Genomic DNA, 17,936 nt, shown 5'->3' with positions numbered 1-17,936 from the left:
GGGTGTGACCTAGATGTGTCGGCGTCTCGAATTCTTATCAAAGATGCGGTACCTCATTTAGCGACATTCGGTTCTTAAGAAATTACTCATAAGGTACCTTACGAAGACTTTGCCAGGTCACACACGAATGTATTACTCATAAGGTACTTGATAAATCCTATATGGTATTTGTTGCCAAAAAAGGTCCTTAGTCCTCTAGGAACTTAAAACACCCGCATATAATCTTGTCACAACTCAAATAGGAGAAAAGACACAAAAAAAGACTCCGTAAGGTACACCCGGATACCTCTGGGTGTGACACAGATGTGTCGGCGTCTCGACTCCGTATAAAATATGCGGTACATCATTTAGCCGCATTCGGTCCTTAAGAAATTACCCACAACGTACCTTACGAAGACTTTGCCAAGTCACCCATGTATGTATAACTCATATCCTGGTGGCCAAAAATGGCTATGCGGTCCTTACCACGCCAGCCATACCGTGCGCTAGGTCGATCGTAAAGTACTTGAGATATCCTATATCTTTTTTGTAGCCGAATAGTCCTTAACCCTCTAATAAACTAAAACACCTGCATATTACCTTGTTGAAACATGAGGAGGAGACGAGACACACACAAAAAACTTACGAATTACACTTTCCACGCGTTTAAACCTAGATCGTACCGTTGTGGGTTATGAATAAAGACCTTATGATATCCTCCGGTCATCGATTTTGAGTAATCGGTGGATTATGTTAGCATACATTAATTTCATACTATACCTGTCCAACATGAAATTATCCTTTAATTATATCATAAAAAATAACAAACGAAACCCTCGGGGGCACCCGGATACCTCAGGGTGTGACATAGATGTGTCGGCGTCTCGACTCCGTATAAAAGGATGCGGTACCTCATTTAGCGACATTCGGTTCTTAAGAAATTACTCATAAGGTACCTTACGAAGACTTTGCCAGGTCACACACGAATGTATTACTCATAAGGTACTCGATAAATCCTATATGGTATTTGTTGCCAAAAAAGGTCCTTAGTCCTCTAGGAACTTAAAACACCCGCATATAATCTTGTCACAACTCAAATAGGAGAAAAGACACAAAAAAAGACTCCGTAAGGTACACCCGGATACCTCTGGGTGTGACACAGATGTGTCGGCGTCTCGACTCCGTATAAAATATGCGGTACATCATTTAGCCGCATTCGGTCCTTAAGAAATTACCCACAACGTACCTTACGAAGACTTTGCCAAGTCACCCATGTATGTATATCTCATATCCTGGTGGCCAAAAATGGCTATGCGGTCCTTACCACGCCAGCCATACCGTGCGCTAGGTCGATCGTAAAGTACTTGAGATATCCTATATCTTTTTTGTAGCCAGAATAGTCCTTAACCCTCTAATAAACTAAAACACCTGCATATTACCTTGTTGAAACATGAGGAGGAGACGAGACACACACAAAAAACTTACGAATTACACTTTCCACGCGTTTAAACCTAGATCGTACCGTTGTGGGTTATGAATAAAGACCTTATGATATCCTCCGGTCATCGATTTTGAGTAATCGGTGGATTATGTTAGCATACATTAATTTCATACTATACCTGTCCAACATGAAATTATCCTTTAATTATATCATAAAAAATAACAAACGAAACCCTCGGGGGCACCCGGATACCTCAGGGTGTGACATAGATGTGTCGGCGTCTCGACTCCGTATAAAAGGATGCGGTACCTCATTTAGCGGCATTCTGTCCTTAAGAAATTACTCATAAGGTACCTTGCTCAGACTTTTCCAAGTCAACCATCTCATGTATTACTCATATCCTGGTGGTCAAAAATAGCTATGCGGTCCTTACCACGCCAGCCATACCGTGCACTAGGTCGATCGTAAAGTACATGAGATATCCTATATCTTTTTCGTGGCCAGAATAGTCCTTAACCCTCCAATAAACTAAAACACCCGCATATTACCTTGTTGGAACACGAAGAGGAGACGAGACACACAAAAAAAACTTACAAAATTACACTTTCATACATTGTTGCATCTCATAGACGAGACAAGTCATAACTAAAATTTCTTAAGAATTATACAGTTGCTTCTATGATAGCCCTGTTAATACATTGTTGCATCTCATAGAGGTGTCAAGTCAACATAGGAATTATCTAAGAATTAGCTCTCCTCATACCTCCAGGTGTGATATGGTTGTCTTGTGGATTTGACCTTGTATAGTCCATGCGGTCCTTATCAAATCTCCATATATATTGTTCATAGTGTGATATCATAGAGTCCTTCGTGTACCCTCAAATACAAGCGGCATTAATCGAGAAGATATTGGCATGCCGCTCTCAAAGAATCACTCACACACTACATTGTTGCATCTCATAGAGTTGACAAGTCAAGACAATAACTATCTAAGACTTACACAGTTGAATCTCTTTTAGCCATCCTCATACCTCTGGGTGTGATATTGTCGTCTTGTCGATTTGACCTTGTATAGTTCATGCGGTCCTTATCAAAATCTCGTTCACATTGTAATATTATAGAGTCCTTCATGTATCCTCAAATACTGGCGGAATTAATCGAGAAGACACTCGCATGCTACAATCAAATAGACAGAATACATGCATACATTGTCGCATCTCATAGACGAGACAAGTCAGAACTAATTTTGTTTAAGATTTATACAGTTGCTTCTATGATAGCCCTGTTAATACCTTCGGGTAATATCATGTAGTCCTTAGGTATCCTTTATGCATCGGCCTGACTCCGATGATAGATGGTGTTTACATTCATTTAATTTATAGTAGTCAAGGCGAGACTGAGACTAAAATTGATGTTTTTTTACAACAAATAAATGCTGGCCAAGGGCTCTATAGTACAAACACATATGATTTGTAATTCACGATTATAAAAAAATACTAGTCACCTAATGCACATACGGAAAATGTTCCTTATGAAAGTTTCCACGCGGTGCAATATGCTATACTATAAGGTCCATGTCGTACCCCTTATGTGCATCGCTCTCTAACGTGCTTTTTTTCTCACTGATTTGTCTCTATAAAAATGATGCGGCGATTCATCTAAGGATTATGCTTGAGCACATCAAATTCATACCTATGAAGCCCATTACGATAAAAAAATCCTCCATTTTTACTATAAGAAAATAAAACCAAAACAAAAAAAACCCGGGTGCGTGACGTAGCCGTGACATAGGATAACATCTTCTCCACAAGCCATGCGGTCCTTAAGAAAGTTTCCACATGGTACAAAATGCTATACTAAAAGGTCCATGTCGTACCCCCGAAAATGTGCATCGCTCCCTAGCATGGTTGTGTGCGCACACATTATATTCACACAAGTCATCGCATGACTTAACCCAAATACGGTGACAAGTCAGTGAAAAAATAGTTACGGATTAGTGGCTAACAAGTCCTTATCCTTCTATGAAGATAAAACACCATCATAAAAATTCATGTGGTCCTTTTGAAAGTTCCCACATAGTACAATATGCTATACTATAAGGTCCATGGCGTACCCTCATGGTCCACAAGCAGTGATGCTACATGTGGTCCTAACTAGAATATACATGTTGTACACAGCTTTTTTTGAGGTGACAATGTATGTCGACAATTCGTTGATGCATAAATGAACAGGGGCCTCTCAATTCAAATGCGATGCTCTACACGTCAAAATCATACCGTGCATTGAGAGAATCGTAAAGTACCTGCATACATGCTCTATTGTACTTTTGGCCAACGAAAGTTACTTAATCCTGTAGGATAAATAAAACACCCCCCTAGAGTTGTATTGCGACTAAATGAGGAGCCAAAAGACATACAAAAAAAGACTTTCGGATTACACTCGGAACATACACTGTTTCCTCGCATATAGTAGGGCCAACTAGCCCCAGATGCATTACAACTGAACAGATTTAAAAATGGTGACACGTCAAAAAAGATAGGCTCATGCCGTGTGTGACAGATAACCCAAGAGTGGTTTACAATGCTAGTCTAATCTGCCAATGAATGATAATGTTAGTACAGATTTGGTGCAAACCACCAAACACAAAGAATAAAAGCCGGCGTCGTTGATCCGAAAAAATGGCATCAGTGAACACGAGCAGTGTTTAACTGAATAAAGGGCTGTAAGACATCTCACTGGTTCATCACGGTATATCCCCGCGATTGACATACATTCTTCTTATGTCCTGGTATTCCACAGTTAGAACACCGTGCCTCCCTCCTAGGCTTCTTAGTGCTCTTGTCGACAGAGGGACAACTTCCAGAGTTATGTGACCTGCTGCGGCATACAGTGCAAAAACGTGTTCTTGGCACGCTAACATCATAGCCAGGTTTGGCTCTTGCTGAAGTCGGGCGGCCTAAATCCGTTTTCTTGAATGGAGCAACCATGCCAGGGGTTAGGCTAGTCCGTCCGGGTGCATCTCCATGTCCTGATCCGGCATTTATGTTTCCTCCCAGGCCTGATGCATGAAGCCTCTGTTCCAGCCCAAGACCATCACAAATCCTGCTTGCCTCTGTGATCTTGGGGATTGCATCTAACATACTGCTCATTGCAACTTCGAATGACTCTGGGTTGAAAATGAGAACTCATCAAACAGCATTTGGGTGCATGAAAAAAGGCTGACAACAATGGTTTTCAGACTCGGGGTGCTCGTTTACATAGGCATTAAACTATATGATAAGAAATCATACCGCGCATCCGCACAGGATCTCCTGCATCGTCATGCTCCCTTGTTTATTCTTCCTAGACGCCCCATATCTGATGCCGAAGCCAACCTCCCAGGAGTAGAGGTTGAAGAAGTCGAATGCTTCTGGTAAAGAATCAAACTCCATTCCTGGTTCAGGAGCAACTACCTCATCTGAATTCCTATTTCCAAATTTTCTCATTTTTAATTCCAAAGTGCTCTTCCTCCCATTTTTTGCTGTTCTGAAATCAGGGATCTTCCCGAATCGTGGCCTGTCAAACAGAAGTATAGCAATAAGAGAATGGCCGTGTGATATCTCCTAGTGGGACCTGATGCTACCCTGAACCAGCTTGTGCTCAGGATTGTCGAGAACAGCCCATTACAAATGTAAACTACAGGCTATTCCACATCTTTCATACCGTTTCTTAAAAACCAAAAGCAAGGAAAATTCATATACTGAACCCGCATTTTTTAATCAATCAGTTTGCAATTGAAAAAAGGGCAACTGACCTCTTCACCCATGTATCAGGTTCTGTCGGTGAATCAGATGATCCAACTGCAGGAACGTCCAGATAGTCGTCTTCTACTATGCCATCATATGGCCTGCTTTGTGGATTCGGGAGCCCATGTTATGCTCTAAGCAGCAAAGCCATATTCCTTAAAACTAAATATAAACATGCTATGCAAAGCTGCGACACATATAGGACCAGAATGGACGATACTCCTAAAACATAAAAAAAACGACAAACCTCTTATTCGTATAATGTGTAGACTTGGGCGATTCTGATGCAGTATCATGGGAATACTCTGGCGTCAGTTGTTCCTCTTCGAAATCGTGTGAACTGCATAAAAGAGATCAAATTACTCACTCCTCATGGTGTCCTGAAAAAACGATACTCATATAACATATGATAAAATGCCCATCGTTCCATCTCCTAAAAGCCCCCAATTTCCCTGACTCCGCAATAGGCGTAACACAAAAGAGAATGTCTACCTAATTTCCAACTCAACCACGTTTCTTTCAAGAATAGCAAGTACCGTCTAATGTGGACCTAAAATCCAACTCAACCTGATTTTCCTTTAAAAGATATGTGTTTTAGTGTGGGCCATGACCAGGTCCGGTCTGAATGTGGCATACTTGGGGATTTTGAAATATAACCATAGAACAAACTAGAATTTCACTTTCAGAACGCCTCTACAGGTGCATGACAACGAAGCATTTATGTGTGGTACTTTTTAAACACGACCACATTTCTTCCTAATAGATGCGCAGTTGGCTTAATAGGTATGTTTCACAAGACCAATGTAGCTTGAAATTAAATGAAAGGATACTGGAGTATTCTCTGAACTATACATTAAATGGAAGGCTACTGATCAAATGAAAGGATACTGGAGTATTCTCTGTACTGTAAAATAAATGAATCTCCAATTATTACACCAAAGAAATAACTTGTCTTGATGAATTACAACAAAGCAAAAACAGCAAAGCAGGCTCCCTCACGACAGGGGCAAGCATGAATACTAATGCATGTCCAGAATGCTCCAGTGCACCTTTTTTCTGATTCTTTACACACACATCTAATTAGCAATTACCGTTTAATGTGGACCTAAATTCCAACTCAACCACACTTCCTTCAAAACAGATGTGTTTTAGTATGGGCCATGACCAGGTGCGGTCTGAATGTGGCATGCTTGGGGGATTTTAAAATAACCATAGAACATACTAGCATTTCACTTTCAGAACGCCTCCACAGGTGCATGATTACTCAAATTCAGATATGAGGCAGCAACATAATTAATCTCAATTGCACCATCATACTAGCCATGGGACAACAACAACTGAATTCTCTCGAGAATTAACAACATATTTCCGCACCTTTTGTTCCCTGACCCCATCGATGGAGGTGACTCGGAGAGATCGGAGCTTCCGCTACAGATTACTGGTCGGATTTCAGCGCCGAGCTCTCCGTGAAATCGCCGCTGCTTCCAGATCTCCCAGACTCGACGCTCCAGCTTGGGCTGCTGCACTCATCTTCCGTCTGGATTGCGTCCTCCCGATCTAGCCCTGGCCAATCTAGGCCTGGAACTCCCATGCTGGAGCCAGACGAGAGAAACTGAGTCAGACAGTCGCCGGCGAGAAAAACGAACTCGAATGAGGAAACAGGACTCTGAGATCCAACCTTAGGAGGAGCTAAGTGAACCCTTGGGGGCTGCCATGGACCTCCATCGCCGCCTCCCGTCGGGATCTAGGCGGAGTCGGCAGTGGTCGCTTGTGTGCTGCAGCCGCAGGGAGCAGGCGAGTGGTATTCGAACTGACCGAGCCCATGATTTGTACGATACCACACGTCGTCTGCGGGGCCCGACCGTATATCGTACGCCGTATGGTACTGCTCGCATCGCGTATTGGAGAAAAAGGCTGGTCAAACCTTGCAGCGCGTGGGCCCGGCGCCCGAATCTTACAGCGGCACGGACGGCGGTTGATATCAACAACGCCCCAGATCAGCTCCGCGAACGCATTTTCGAATTTTCTAATGCATAGATCACACTATCACAGATTCACAGCAGCTAGCCGGCAACTACTACCTCCGTTTCAAGGAATAAGGCGCACGCGTATTTCAAGACAAATTTTGACCATAAAAAGTAAGCAATAAAATCTTAATTGTATTATATGTATATAGTATCGTTGGATTCGTATTGAAAAACACTTTTTAGTGATACTAATTTCATACAAAGAATCTCTATATTTTTGAAGTAATTCTTGGTCAAACAAAAAGCTCGTAAAACGAGAGCGCCTTATTCCTTGAAACGGAGGTAGTACAATGGTTTTACAGTTGCCGTTGTCGGCCTACATTATCCGAGAAGTGACTCATGCCTTGGCTGTCATCTTCCTCCCGGTGCGGCGGCTGCGAAAGCTGGAGCGACTCAAGGCCCCTCATCTGGGGCTCCACGTCCATGAAATCCAGGGCCTGCGGAAGGTCGTCGTAGTTCACCATCTGGCTGGGCGCCGAAGCGGCGGAGTAGGCCGCCAGGTGCTCCGTAGTGCTGTCCGGGTGCGCGGTGGCGGCGAAGGCCAGCCTGCAGTTGAAGAGCTGGGACTGCAGGACGGAGAGCTGGCCCTGGAGGAGCGCCACCTGGTGCTGGAGGGCGAGGATGGTGCCGACGCAGCCGTAGACGGGGTCGGCGATGCGCGCCTGCGCCTCGTAGCAGACGGTGCGCGCCGTGTCCCGGCGCAGCGCGGCGGGCACCCGCGACAGCAGCTTGGCCACGTTGCTGGCCCCGAACACGCGGTGCACCGCCGCGAACTGCGCCGCGCCGCGCTCCCTCCCGCCGCCGAAGTGCGGCGCGAACACGCACCCCGGCACGCACCGCCGCCGCAGGAACTTGCACGCCCCGCACGGCGCGCCCGGCCCCGCCGACGACGTCTCGTCCTCCTGCTGCCTCGCCGCCGTCGCCGCGGAGCCGGGCTTCCTGGGCGGCTCCGGCTCCTGCTGCATCGCGTTTCGCATGCACGTACGTACGTACGTGTGCTGCGTGCGCCACGGCCGCGCGCGTGGCGTGAGGCGGGGCGAGGAGTTTTAAAAGGGCTGGTCTGGTGGGCGGGTCCTCCGTCCTCGCCGGGGTCGATCGCGGCAACCGGAGTTCCGGTGGCGTCCACGCAAGATTTATGAGGGCCGTGCCGCGCGGGGTACGGCTAGCTGCGGCCGCTGATCACGCGGGCACGGAAGGCAACGGTGTTAGCTCGCGGGGTTGTTTGCCTTGCTGCGAAGGGGAGACCATCGGATCGGAAGCTCGGATTTTCTCTTCACAACAGATGCAGGGAATGCGAGTACAACTGCCAACACAAACTGCGTTGTGAACATCTTTATCAGACAATGTGCAGGTTAGTGCGAAACCAGCTCCATTCTTGTGGCAAGTCTATTTACTGTGCACAAATTTCTTAGAGCGGATGTAATCAAAAGATTACACTATCAATTTGTTCCGAAGATGTTACAGAGGATGAAAGAAGGGATTACTACTACTCCTGAAGCCAGCATTCTTGTAAAGACAGTACTACATAACCAGCATTCTTGATGTCTCACACGACAGATGCAGGGAATGCGTGCACAACTGCCAACACAAACCTCTGCATTGTCAACAGCCATACTCCCTCCGTCCCAGGACTTACGCGTATCGCTAGGTCGTAAATTTGACGATAATAATGCAACATTTGTATTACAAAATAGATATCATTAAAATAGATATCATTAGAAAAGCTTAGATGTTCTACTTTATAATGATATAATTTATATATTATACAAATGATATTATGTTGGCCAAATTGATAACCTAGAAATACGCGTAAACCCTATGAACTGGGACGGAGGGAGTATCAGACAATACGAAAACAACTTCATTATTATGACAAGTCAATTTATTGTGCAAAATTGCCTTCCCAATTAGTTGCAGTTTTTTCTGTCGCATGGGTCTTCTTTCAAGTTTTTGGGATGATGACACAGGGCTCCGGAGATTCTTATGGGTTATGGTTGTTTTAGTGTGTTCTAGGTGTTCTTGGTCCTTTGTGTTTGTGTTTCTCAGTGCTTGTAAGGGTCTACAACTTTGTATCTTTTCGTGATATGAATGCAGACAATCTCAAAAAAAAAAAGAATTCCCACAAAGCCAATTTCTTGTTAGTACAAGCTCAAAAATTGTTAGAGCGAATGTCATGATGACACAGGGCTCCGGAGATCCTTATGGATTATGGTTGTTTTAGGGTGTTCTAGGTGTTCTTGGTCCTTTGTGTTTGTGTTTCTCAGTGCTTGTAAGGGTCTACAACTTTGTATTTTTTCGTGATATTCAGACAATGTCAAAAAAAAAAAATTCCCACAAAGCCAATTTCTTGTTAGTACAAGCTCAAAAATTGTTAGAGCGAATGTCATCAAAAGAGTACACTATCAATTTGTTCGGAAGAAATTACAAAGGATCCAAAATAAGGGATAACTACTCCTGAAGCCAGCATGTTCTGGTAAATAGAGTATTACATATTTTTTTTCTAAAGAAGAAGGCAGCAGCTCTGCCCGCTCATTAAGAATTTGTTCGGACGGAATTGCAGCCGATGGCATGAACTCATGTTTCTTCCGCAGGAAGTACACCAGGACAACACGAGCTTCCACAAAAGCATGGTAAGCCCTTAGTCTTAAGCCTAGCATCCCCATAACTGAAGGTGATCTCTTCCCCTTCCGCTATATCTCTGGCAGCGAAAAAGCAGAGCCTTGGGAGCAATGCACCAGAGCTCCTAACTAACACAGGCTGTAGGTTGCCTCCATCACATGAATGGTTGATGAAACGAGCCACGTTTCCCACTTTCGTAGCGTCAATGTTAACCCGCATGCATGATCTCCCGGAAGGAAGATGCTCCCGTATGACAAGGAGCGCAGGGGAGAGCTTACCGGCAGAGGCAAGCTCGTCGTACAGCCTCTGTCTCCTCCGCGTTTCCTCTGTCGTCAGGAACTCACCTGTAGTCCAAACATATATATCATAGTCAAAGTTTAAGTAATAACCTGAATATCAGTGTTAGCATGGAGGTAGCCCATCAATTATTAACCACTGTTAACTAAAGCGGATCCCATAAAAAGGTTCATGAAGATGGCATAGGGAATTTCCAATTGAACCACCTCTAATTCCAACAGCCGTACATTCATGGTAAGCTCAGTCTGCCATAAATAATATAAACTGGTATAGTTACCATACTATTGTTATAACCACCAAACATCAGCACATATGACCACTGAGCCAAAAACAACTTATGTGCATCCATTCACAATCTAAAACGGATTTAAGAATTAATGTAACTTAACAAAGCGACGACTAGGCCAACAACAACAACCACTATTTGGCAAGTACCCAAAACTTAAATGATGCAAGGTAATGATGATGAGGGCTCACATGCGTTTTCAGTGATCCCAGGCATTGGCATGTGAAGTACATTTTTCCAACAACAATGTTCTAATGCAGCAGAAAAAGAATTCTAACCGCCCACAAAGTAGGCTTTTGCATTGCTGGTGCGCACTCGAAACTCGTGATTGTGTCCGACAAAACAGGGATTTGACAGTCTAAACCTCCTTCAAATATTATCAATGTGACCACACTATTACTGCATACTGATACCTATTCTGAACCAGACCTTACACTTTTTTTCGATAAAGAGCATATATTAATGTCGCGGAGAAGACCTTACACTGGAAATGCATGATCCTTCTAGTTATTTTTAAAGGGCTCCGCTATCCTACCAAGCTGAAAATGCTTTTGACATGAACCACGATACAGTAGCAAGTTCGTGCCCTGTAAGCAACTAATCGTCAGGCCCATGGATCTTTGTAGAAGCATCGACACAATTCAATGTAAACCGACACAAAAATGAGTACGGCAATTAAATAAGCCAGTACTAGGCCGAGAGCACAGGGAAATCTGAAGGTGAACTTATGCTCATCAAAGCATCGTCGTCTGATTAAAGAAAACTGTAAAGAAACAATTGCTTGGATTACTATAGCGTAACTTCATAGATCATCAATCAAGCACTCATTCATTGAGAAATTTGCGAAGGATTCAGCAACCTCATGGGAACTAGAGAGCTCTACTACTGTACCTGCGTACTCGCAGACGAACTGCGCCCGGCGGAGGACCTCGGCAGCGTGCAGCCCCCACCCTTTCTTCAGCTGGCGCACGACTCGCAGCCGCGCCGTGACGCCGCGCTGCGTCCGCCGGTTCGCGCACGAAGGCCCGCACGCGCACCCGTCGCCACACTCCCGGAGGGTCCCCATCTCCGCCGCCGCCATCTCGGCCTCCGCGTCAGCGCAGGGGCACCCCGCGGCGCCGCAGTCCGCCTCGGCGCACGCGCAGCCGGCGGAAGGGAGGCCTAGGTCGGGGCGGGGCCAGGTGGGGCATGGCGGCCGGGCCTGCGCGCAGCCCCAAGGCTGGGCGTGGGCGGAGGCGGAGGCTGCGGGGTGGATGAGGGAGAAGGGGGTGTAGAGGAAGTAGGCGTAGGGCTTGGAGTCGATGGGGTTGTCGAAGGGGACGGGCACGGCCTCCAGCCCGCGGGAGAAGTCGGCGGCGCGGCGGGCGGTGACCGCAGACGCGGCTGCGCGCATGGCGCGGCTGGCGGAAGCCGCCGCGGCAAGGTCGGCCGGCGGTAGCCACGGCAGAACCAGCTCCGCCAACTCGCTCACCGCTCCGGCTGCTCTTGGATTTCTCATCCCGGCCATCCGATTCCGGACAGAAAGGTCATTCCTAGTTTTCTAGGACTATGAAAATACGAAATGGTACCCAGGTAATTGTTAAGCTTCATGCACTAGCCAGGCTTAATTGCGAAAACCAAGATTTGAACTCGAGACCTGGGGCTCTGATACCATGTTAAGCTTCATGCACTAGCCATTGTACCACTCCAGGCCTCCATCAAGATCATGGGAACCAAAATAGAAAGGTGGATTAGGTGTTAAAGACATGCTCAAGTTTAATATCAGCCTGATTTGCAAATGGTGGTGGAAATTGGAAACTGGAGCATGACACCGGCCCCTGGTAAGATTTTATGAAAGGAAAATATCTTAAGGATAAAGAAATCTATTACACAAAAAGAAGACCTGGAGACTCTACATTGTGGGCTGATATGATGCAAGTGAGAGATATTTATCTCTGTGGTAGAAGGATGAGAGTTGGGAATGGGATCCTAACTAGTTTCTGGGGTGATTCTTGGTGCAGTATTAGTCCCTTGAAGGATATGTTCCCTGTTCTCTTTGATATCTGCAATGATCAGAACATCACTGTGGCTGAAGCAGCTGTCCTGGGATGGAGATTCACATACAGGAGGTGGCTGACACCTGACCTTATTATCCAAGAAGCTGAAATTCTTCAGATTATGAACCAGGTGAGGTTGTCCCAGGAAAAAGATTCACCTCGCTGGAAATGGTCAAAAAAATGGCATATTCACTGTAAAGTCAGTTTACAAACATCTGTGCAGGAATGGGAGTGACAGATCTTTTAGACATCTCTGGAAAAACAAGATTCCTCTCAAAATCAAAGTCTGGCTATGGATGATCTGGCATAATGCCATTGCTACTAGAGATAATTTGATTAAGCGCAATTGGTCAGGGGATTCTACCTGTCAGTTTTGCAACGAACAGGAAACCATCAGTCACTTGTTTTTTGGTTGCTCAGCTGCTAAATTTGTCTGGAGCGCTGTCGCCATGCCATCAACTCTCCCACTCGCCATGGGAGTTTTTCGCAATTTTTCTGGTGGTTCCCACATTTTGTTCCTACAAGTCGCAACACCCAGATAGCTGGTTTGGATGCTATTTGTTGGGCTATTTGGAAGATTGGGAATAGAGCTTGCTTTGAAAAAAAACTCATTAGTTCTCCTTTTGACTTGATCAGTTATGCTGTTGTCTTCATGAATTATTGGGCAGGGCTTCACGGGGAAAAAGATGCAGCAGATATTCATGCAAGAGCTGACGGACTCATGCGCCTGGTTGCGCCTGGAGCTGAAACTTCTTCATCAGGAAATGCTGGACGTGTTGATCTGCCTCGCCTGGGTGACAAGAACCCTGATGATGCTGACGATGGGAATGCCTCCTGAAAAAGATGAAGCTCTCTCTGTTGCTGTTTCAAGAAGCAAGTTGAATTCTGGAAAAACGTTCGTTTTGTTGTTGTGTGCCTCCTGTTCTAGTTTTGTTACTTAGCTCTCCTTAGCTTCATGGTGGAGGTGCTTTTTGTGGTGTTGCTGGGTCTGTAATTAAACTCATTAGGCGGCGCTCCCTCCCCTTGCTTTTTTCCTTTTGCTGAACTCGTCTGTATTTTCGTTATCTCTCTGATAATGGAAATTCGATCCCCCTGGTGGATCGTGTGGAAAAAAAAATCAAGATCATGGGAAGCACAACTACAAGCAATTTGCAAAGAAATACGGTAGATGACTGCGTGGACATTGCATTTCGTTGGCCATGAGATCCATCTTATTCACTTGTAAAAAAAAGAAGACGAAAATCTTATTCTGCCCAGAAGAAAAAAAAATGCCAATGCTTGATACACACAAATTTGCACAGTTTGTTTCTTCGGGACAAAATTTGGACAACTTGCTTCTTCATGACAAAAAGGATGCTGAAATTCAAGATCGTTGATGCGGCAATCAGTAATATATACCAAGATGTATCGAGGCTTATGCTCAAAAGCTACTTTTGTCAAGAACAACCACGCAGCAGGTTGGAGTCGTCATTTGCCGATGAGACATAACCATATTCAACTCATCAGAGAAATACTAGTTCCTGTTCTAATTCTAGCTTCGGTATAGCATAGCCTAAAAAGATGGTATGGACTTCAAGGTGCACTAGTGTCCTCAACAGACTTCTTGTATTCAGGCTTGAGCTCATGCGTCCCTTGATTTGGTCCTCGTTTGTTGTAGACGCAGAGATCGTTCATTATCTCTTTCAGGAATTGCTGCATAAGTCATGTACGGGCAAGCGGTTAGTGCAGTATCAGTTGAAGTAAATGCAGTTACTGTATAAATGCTTCTGGCAGTCGCACACAAAATACCTCTGGTTGGTCTGTTTCCTGCATTAGATGCTTAAGTGACCAATTTGGCTGCCTCTCAAATAACTTGAACAGGATATTTTCCAAATCCTTGCGATCCCTGCGAGTTCTTTTCTGTTCAGAAGGTTTCGTTGCTGCTGCCTTCTTCTTTTCCTGACAAGCACGACAATTACAAGTAAGGAAACACTTTCAGAAGGTTTCGTTGTCTGGGAATGCTTTTGCCAGAAAAGGTAACTGTTGAGAACATAGCATGGCATTGTCAGGTATAAGGTGGAAATCCTAATTTCAGAAAACAGAGTCACCCCTAGCAATCTTGACAATTGTCTTGGCTATCTTGAGAAAGGACTACTACCTTTGCACCAGACTGAGCCCCACCAACAAGGGGAAGCAATGTACGCACGCCCATTCCATGGCCCTTGTCAAGTACCTAACAAATGAGGAGGAAAGGCGAGCTTGCATAATAACGCTGGGAGGACATAGCAGAAGAAGAAAAAAGAGGGCAGGATTGAATTAAAAATCTGACTTGCACTTTTCTTGTTTTGATCATAGACTTTGTAGTCCTTTCACGGCATAATTTTGCATAGTCTGAAAGATTTTCTTTGTGAGGTTCCATGTCAAATTTGTGCCCCACTTTTCCTTCGCATGCATGCTTCCCTGCCAAAAATAGAACTGTTATAATTTTGTGATCCAGAAAATAATTACAGCGTTGTTTCGAATGAACAGCTTGTACTGGAAGTTCTGCACTTCTGCTAAAATGGTAAGCATGCAGTTCGGCCAAATGTTGGTCATTGTTCTTAACCTTGCACAAGGGCAACAGCCAACAGGCATGATAAGGCAAATGCCAAATAGATTCGTCAATTAACAAGTACGATATCTGCTCTATTGCCTGATCATGTACTAACCGAAGCTTGAGTGTGCTAGCTTTATGCAACATGTATTTGATGGGGTACACATAACATGAGTCAGTAGGCACACTGAAATGACTAAGTACGAAGTTTCTTGCAAAATGTAAAAAGTCAACAGAGCTGAAACATCAACAGGGTGCTCAAAGAATAAGTTCAAACAGAACAGAATCTGTAGGACATAGTTCAACACATTGAGAAGAACTAGCATTAATCACCCAAGAGCACTGGATTGGTGAACCAGGCAACAGTGCAATGAAATCAAAAGATAAGCAATATCCTCTAGAGTTCAATAAGTAGCCTAATATGTACAATCAGAACTTGAACTGTATACAGAATTGATCAGTTATAGTTGACCAAAGAAAAAAACATAACTATGCCAATAACCACCAATAACTGGGGCAGCAGGACTCAAGACTCCAAAAGCATCTAAATGGCTTCATTCATGAAAAGAATGGCGATAAAATTACAGATAAAACTACAAATCCGTTGCAGCCAATTGCAAGTGAGAGCTCTCCCACGAACAAAGGCGGAAGGCACTTTGGTGAAGCTGGTTAGCATGAGGTGAAGCCATTATACAGAATTGATCAGTTATGGTTGACCAAAGAAAAAAAAACATAAATATGTCAATAACCAGCAATAACTGGGGCAGCAGGACTCAAGACTCCAAAAGCATCTAAATGGCTTCATTCATGAAAAGAATGGCGATAAAATTACAGATAAAACTACAAATCCGTTGCAGCCAATTGCAAGTGAGAGCTCTCCCACGAACAAAGGCGGAAGGCAGTTTGGTGAAGTTGGTTAGCATGAGGTGAAGCCATTATACAGAATTGATCAGTTATGGTTGACCAAAGAAAAAAAAACATAAATATGTCAATAACCAGCAATAACTGGGGCAGCAGAACTCAAGACTCCCAAAGTAACTAGTTTTTTAAATAATTAGATAATGCAGTACATATAAACATCTAGAAGCGTTTTGGTAAATCAAGTTTTGCTTGCTGCCCACTTACAGAAACAACTGATTTCAACTAAGAAAAATAACAAACAAAAGCATGTGAATATCATAAGAAAGGTGAAACGCAGCATAATTATTTACCTTGCTTAGACTCTGAGAAAACACACATTGGCACAAAATCCTGGAACATATTCAGAGAGTAGTTCTTAGGTATATTGCCACTGTCGGTTTGAGCCATCTCCATCTTGAACTGTTTATTCACTGACACCATGTAAGAAACACAGGTACCATAGAAAGAACATCTCAAATGGACGCTATTGTACACATTTAGTGAAAAGAAATGTCTCAGAAAAGTGGGGCATAAAGAAACTGACAGCAAAGTTCTATGAAAACATGGAAAAGACATATCCAAGGCACTACTATGGAGATCAGAGCGTTTTTGTAACTTTACCACCCAGGATAACAGTAGCTTTTAAGCCTGGCGGTAGAACATGAGTATCCAAAACCTTTTCACGGGTTGTATCAGTCCAGCATGCTGTTTAATGCTCCCAGACCGCACAAAATTTTCTCCAAGAAAGTAGAACTAAGTTATGCCGGGTACTCATCAAAGAATGATAGCTGGAAATTTCTGAATTAACGCAAATATGTTATGTGGCAATGATCCAAAGGACGTGGTTATATTTCCCTCAAATTCTTTCAGGTGTATTCGGTGGCAGTGTGGTACGGAGTAAAGCCTATGACTACAGAAATACCATAAATATTTGTAAGAACTAGCAGCAATTAAACCAAACAGTACCGCAACCGAGGGCAAGCATAGTTCACCATTAATTGTAGCAATGCGTGACAGAGAAGTTCAGGTGCTATAGACAAACAAAAAATACTAGTATCAATAGTTCATCATTTCGGCAATGTTACCAAACAACCGTAGACAGACTAATCCACGTTACTGTTCCGGAGAGAAGCTGCGTTCGGATCGAGCCAAACCACGCGCGCAACAGGAGGAAGGGGGGGAAGCTTGCCTGCTTCGGCTCCTCGTCGGGGCTGAGCGGGTCGAAGGAGAGGATGACCTTGGCGACGACGGGGTTAGGGTTAGGGTTGGGCCCTCCGGTGGCGGAGGCGGTGGCGGCGGCCTCCTGCCAGGCTTGCGAGACGATGGTCGGGCACTTCATGAGCCACACGGAGCGGTCGGCCCGGCCCGTCTCCAGGTGCTTCGCCTCCTCGGCCATGCCCGCAGGTCGGTGGTGCTCCGGTGAGGGAGCGGTTCCTCTCGGACGGCGTCGGAGGTTGAACGGCTCGCCGGCTTGCGTGCCGCGAGTCGAGGTGCTTTTCCGTTTTAACTCGGGAATCACAGAATCAGGAGTTCAGGACGGGTTGGCGAGGAGAAGAGGCGGTCGGGTACAGTAGCGTGGCGTGGGCTGTGGGATTTGTGTAGCAGATTGAATGGCATTTCGGCCCAGAATAGTAAACGCCATGTCCACTCCTAGTTTTTTTTTTGGAACAAGATTCTAGCTCATGGTGTTGTTAGCCATGGGCTAAAGGAAGAGAAGAAGAAAATGTATCCAGAACCTAGATAACTGATTTGTATAAATAGACATATTTATGAATTCCTGGAACATCAGGACATTATGTTGGTCAAGAATGGGTTGCAACTTTTTTTGCGACAAATCCACCGATCTATTAATAATCATCAAATAGTCCAAAAAGTAAAGAAAATTACAAATCGGTACTCGGACCACCTAGCGACGACTACGGACACTAGCACGAGCCGAAGGCGCGCCGCTGTCCTCGCCCCTCCATCGCCGGAGTCAGGCAAAGCTTGTCGTC

General features: G+C 44.7%; 4 protein-coding genes across 5 annotated transcripts; all 4 read right to left on the bottom strand.

Annotated features, from left to right (window-relative positions):
• Positions 1-3,813: 3,813 nt before the first annotated feature.
• On the bottom strand, positions 3,814-6,996 carry LOC124665585. Of its 2 annotated transcripts, XR_006990632.1 has the most exons (7): positions 6,884-6,996; positions 6,580-6,797; positions 5,453-5,545; positions 5,214-5,306; positions 4,711-4,975; positions 4,502-4,586; positions 3,814-4,455 (listed from the first exon to the last, which is right to left on the bottom strand). XR_006990632.1 is itself a non-coding variant. In XM_047202984.1 (6 exons), exons 2-6 carry the CDS (start codon positions 6,597-6,599, stop codon positions 4,566-4,568), a joined length of 492 nt encoding a protein of 163 aa, XP_047058940.1. In that variant the 5' UTR covers positions 6,600-6,797; positions 6,884-6,996; the 3' UTR covers positions 3,821-4,565. The 2 variants fall into 2 exon arrangements, 1 of the variants encoding a protein (XP_047058940.1); XM_047202984.1 differs by having other exon boundaries at positions 3,821-4,586.
• Positions 6,997-7,528: 532 nt separating this feature from the next.
• On the bottom strand, positions 7,529-8,197 carry LOC124662850 (LOB domain-containing protein 20). Its single transcript, XM_047200637.1, has one exon. The coding sequence runs from the start codon at positions 8,195-8,197 to the stop codon at positions 7,529-7,531; it is 669 nt and encodes a 222-aa protein (XP_047056593.1).
• Positions 8,198-9,789: 1,592 nt separating this feature from the next.
• LOC124662849 (histone-lysine N-methyltransferase SUVR3) lies at positions 9,790-11,941 on the bottom strand. The gene is made up of 2 exons (XM_047200636.1): positions 11,326-11,941; positions 9,790-10,195 (listed from the first exon to the last, which is right to left on the bottom strand). Exons 1-2 carry the CDS (start codon positions 11,939-11,941, stop codon positions 9,807-9,809), a joined length of 1,005 nt encoding a protein of 334 aa, XP_047056592.1. The 3' UTR covers positions 9,790-9,806.
• Positions 11,942-13,889: 1,948 nt separating this feature from the next.
• LOC124667055 (general transcription factor IIF subunit 2-like) lies at positions 13,890-17,389 on the bottom strand. The gene is made up of 6 exons (XM_047204387.1): positions 17,132-17,389; positions 16,254-16,362; positions 14,779-14,909; positions 14,608-14,682; positions 14,259-14,408; positions 13,890-14,162 (listed from the first exon to the last, which is right to left on the bottom strand). Exons 1-6 carry the CDS (start codon positions 17,336-17,338, stop codon positions 14,043-14,045), a joined length of 792 nt encoding a protein of 263 aa, XP_047060343.1. The 5' UTR covers positions 17,339-17,389; the 3' UTR covers positions 13,890-14,042.
• Positions 17,390-17,936: the final 547 nt, after the last annotated feature.

Source organism: Lolium rigidum, chromosome 6, assembly GCF_022539505.1.
Source record: "Lolium rigidum isolate FL_2022 chromosome 6, APGP_CSIRO_Lrig_0.1, whole genome shotgun sequence".
Classification (NCBI taxonomy): domain Eukaryota; kingdom Viridiplantae; phylum Streptophyta; class Magnoliopsida; order Poales; family Poaceae; genus Lolium; species Lolium rigidum.
This window is presented reverse-complemented; position numbering and strand designations above follow the sequence as displayed.

What these genes read in the sequence shown, in the direction of transcription:
- LOC124665585 (XM_047202984.1), bottom strand. Translation starts at nt 6,599, where the DNA reads ATGGGGTCAGGGAACAAAAG. An exon ending in CCTGATACATGGGTGAAGAG is followed by an intron (nt 4,976 to 5,213) that starts GTCAGTTGCCCT and finishes TCTGTTTGACAG; the next exon opens with GCCACGATTCGGGAAGATCC. An exon ending in AGATCCTGTGCGGATGCGCG is followed by an intron (nt 4,587 to 4,710) that starts GTATGATTTCTT and finishes TTTTCAACCCAG; the next exon opens with AGTCATTCGAAGTTGCAATG.
- LOC124662850 (XM_047200637.1), bottom strand. Translation starts at nt 8,197, where the DNA reads ATGCAGCAGGAGCCGGAGCCGCCCAGGAAGCCCGGCTCCGCGGCGACG.
- LOC124662849 (XM_047200636.1), bottom strand. Translation starts at nt 11,941, where the DNA reads ATGGCCGGGATGAGAAATCCAAGAGCAGCCGGAGCGGTGAGCGAGTTG. An exon ending in GTTCGTCTGCGAGTACGCAG is followed by an intron (nt 10,196 to 11,325) that starts GTACAGTAGTAG and finishes TTTGGACTACAG; the next exon opens with GTGAGTTCCTGACGACAGAG.
- LOC124667055 (XM_047204387.1), bottom strand. Translation starts at nt 17,338, where the DNA reads ATGGCCGAGGAGGCGAAGCACCTGGAGACGGGCCGGGCCGACCGCTCC. An exon ending in CCGACGAGGAGCCGAAGCAG is followed by an intron (nt 16,363 to 17,131) that starts GCAAGCTTCCCC and finishes GTGAATAAACAG; the next exon opens with TTCAAGATGGAGATGGCTCA. An exon ending in AGGAAACAGACCAACCAGAG is followed by an intron (nt 14,163 to 14,258) that starts GTATTTTGTGTG and finishes TGACTTATGCAG; the next exon opens with CAATTCCTGAAAGAGATAAT.